The sequence below is a fragment of the Merops nubicus genome, unplaced genomic scaffold (genome assembly GCF_000691845.1).
Source record: "Merops nubicus isolate BGI_N331 unplaced genomic scaffold, ASM69184v1 scaffold3332, whole genome shotgun sequence".
In the NCBI taxonomy this organism is placed as follows: Eukaryota; Metazoa; Chordata; class Aves; order Coraciiformes; family Meropidae; genus Merops; species Merops nubicus.
In genome coordinates this window covers 4463-5949 of record NW_008595427.1, presented here as the reverse complement: position 1 = coordinate 5949, position 1487 = coordinate 4463, and the positions used below count along the sequence as shown (strand labels likewise).

The 1487-nt window shown below is 59.4% G+C and overlaps 1 protein-coding gene across 1 annotated transcript in view; it reads left to right on the top strand.

Annotated features, from left to right (window-relative positions):
* Positions 1–413, top strand: part of SLC25A26 (solute carrier family 25 (S-adenosylmethionine carrier), member 26) — a gene marked incomplete at its 5' end in the record, with an annotated part of 82283 nt that extends 81870 nt beyond the window's left edge. Inside the window, one exon of the mRNA XM_008936032.1 lies at positions 317–413. Within this exon, the coding sequence (XP_008934280.1) occupies positions 317–413 (97 nt within the window). The remainder of the gene's footprint in view (positions 1–316) is intronic.
* Positions 414–1487: the final 1074 nt, after the last annotated feature.

Genomic DNA, 1487 nt, shown 5'->3' with positions numbered 1-1487 from the left:
AGCGCGTGGCGGAGTCGGGTGTCCCTCTTGCCAGGCTGGAGGGGGTGGTGGAGGATGGGGCGGTTCCCTCCGCGGGGATGTGTCTGAGCTCCTCTTCCTACAGCGTGGTCCAAGCCTCCTGCATCTTTGCCTCTGCACCCGAGGAGCCTGGAGAGGGGTTAAAAATCAGAGGGCTTGGGAGGACTCTGTTAGGGAGTCCAAGACAGGTTCCTTCAGTGAGCAGCGGGGTGGGATTTAGGAGGAGGGCGAGAGAGACTTTCCCTTGTGTGCGTGCGGCTCTGCTCGCCCTCTGAAGCCGCCTCTCCTTCCCCTGCAGCTTGTTCGCAGGTGTGGTCCCGCGGATGGCGGCCATCAGCCTGGGGGGCTTCATCTTCCTGGGGACCTACCAGAAGACTCGCCAGCTGCGGCTCTGACCCGGCCCGGCGGGGCCTGCGGTGGCCACCGAGGAGGTGGAGGAGGAGCTGGAGGAGGAGTCCGGCCGTGAACAGAGCCTTCCTCTGCCACCCCTGCCCCGTGCCACAGGCCCAGCGCCCCTGTCGCTGCGAAGGAAAAGCAAAGCCTCCAATAATCCCATTTCCCAAATTGTCCTGCATGGAAAGTGAGTGAGGTCATCGTGAGAGTCGTGCCAAAAAAGTAACGGTTGAGGGGGGAGTAAATAGCTGACACCAGTGGCTGAGTTGTGAGAACTCCTGCAGGGGAAATGTTGTGCAGAGCAGCCCGGGGGCTGAGCGGGGAGGCTGGAATAAAGCGAGTTTTCCTAACTCAGTGGCACCTGCCTGTACCACGGGGAGGGGTTTGCTGGTCGGGGAAGGGGCCGGTGGAATTACAGCCTGCTGCCCTCCAACAGCACGGGAAGCCTTCCAGGTTGTGCAAGACAACAATCCATTTGTTTCTGCTTTGAGCTGTATTGGTGGAAGGTTATATTCCTGTTTATACCTACAGGTGCTCAGCAAGCATTCCTGTGTGGCAGCCAGTGTGGCTTTACTAATTAGCCTCACGTTTCTCTGGTAAAAGCACGGGCTTGTGTGATTTTACAGCTGTGCTTGTGCAAGGATGTGCAGCTCTGCCTGCTTCTGGTCTTCCTGCCCCAGCAGCTGAAGGAGCAGGAGGATGGAAATGCTGAGGGCCCAGAGGGAGAGGAGGCACAAGTGCTCCCGGGGATGCACGGATGGCTCCTGAGGGCTCTCAGGGGCTGCTGGTGGGCACAGCAAACCGCTGCTGTGGCTCCTGGGTTAGGAGCCAGAAGCTGTAGCAGCCCAAACGGTGCAGGGATGAGCTTGGTGGAAAGGCTCGATTGAAATGGCTCAGAATTATCACTAAAGTCTGCGGTGGGGCCCCGAGTTTACACCGGTGGTAAGCCAGTTTTGGTGGGTTTTGGCATGCACCAAAAAGCCCCTCCGGGGGGGTGGTAAGAGGGGGCAGGGTGGGTGGTGGCAGGTCACACGTTTGCCCTGGGCTTGGCCATAATGCTCCTGGCACAGGAGGGT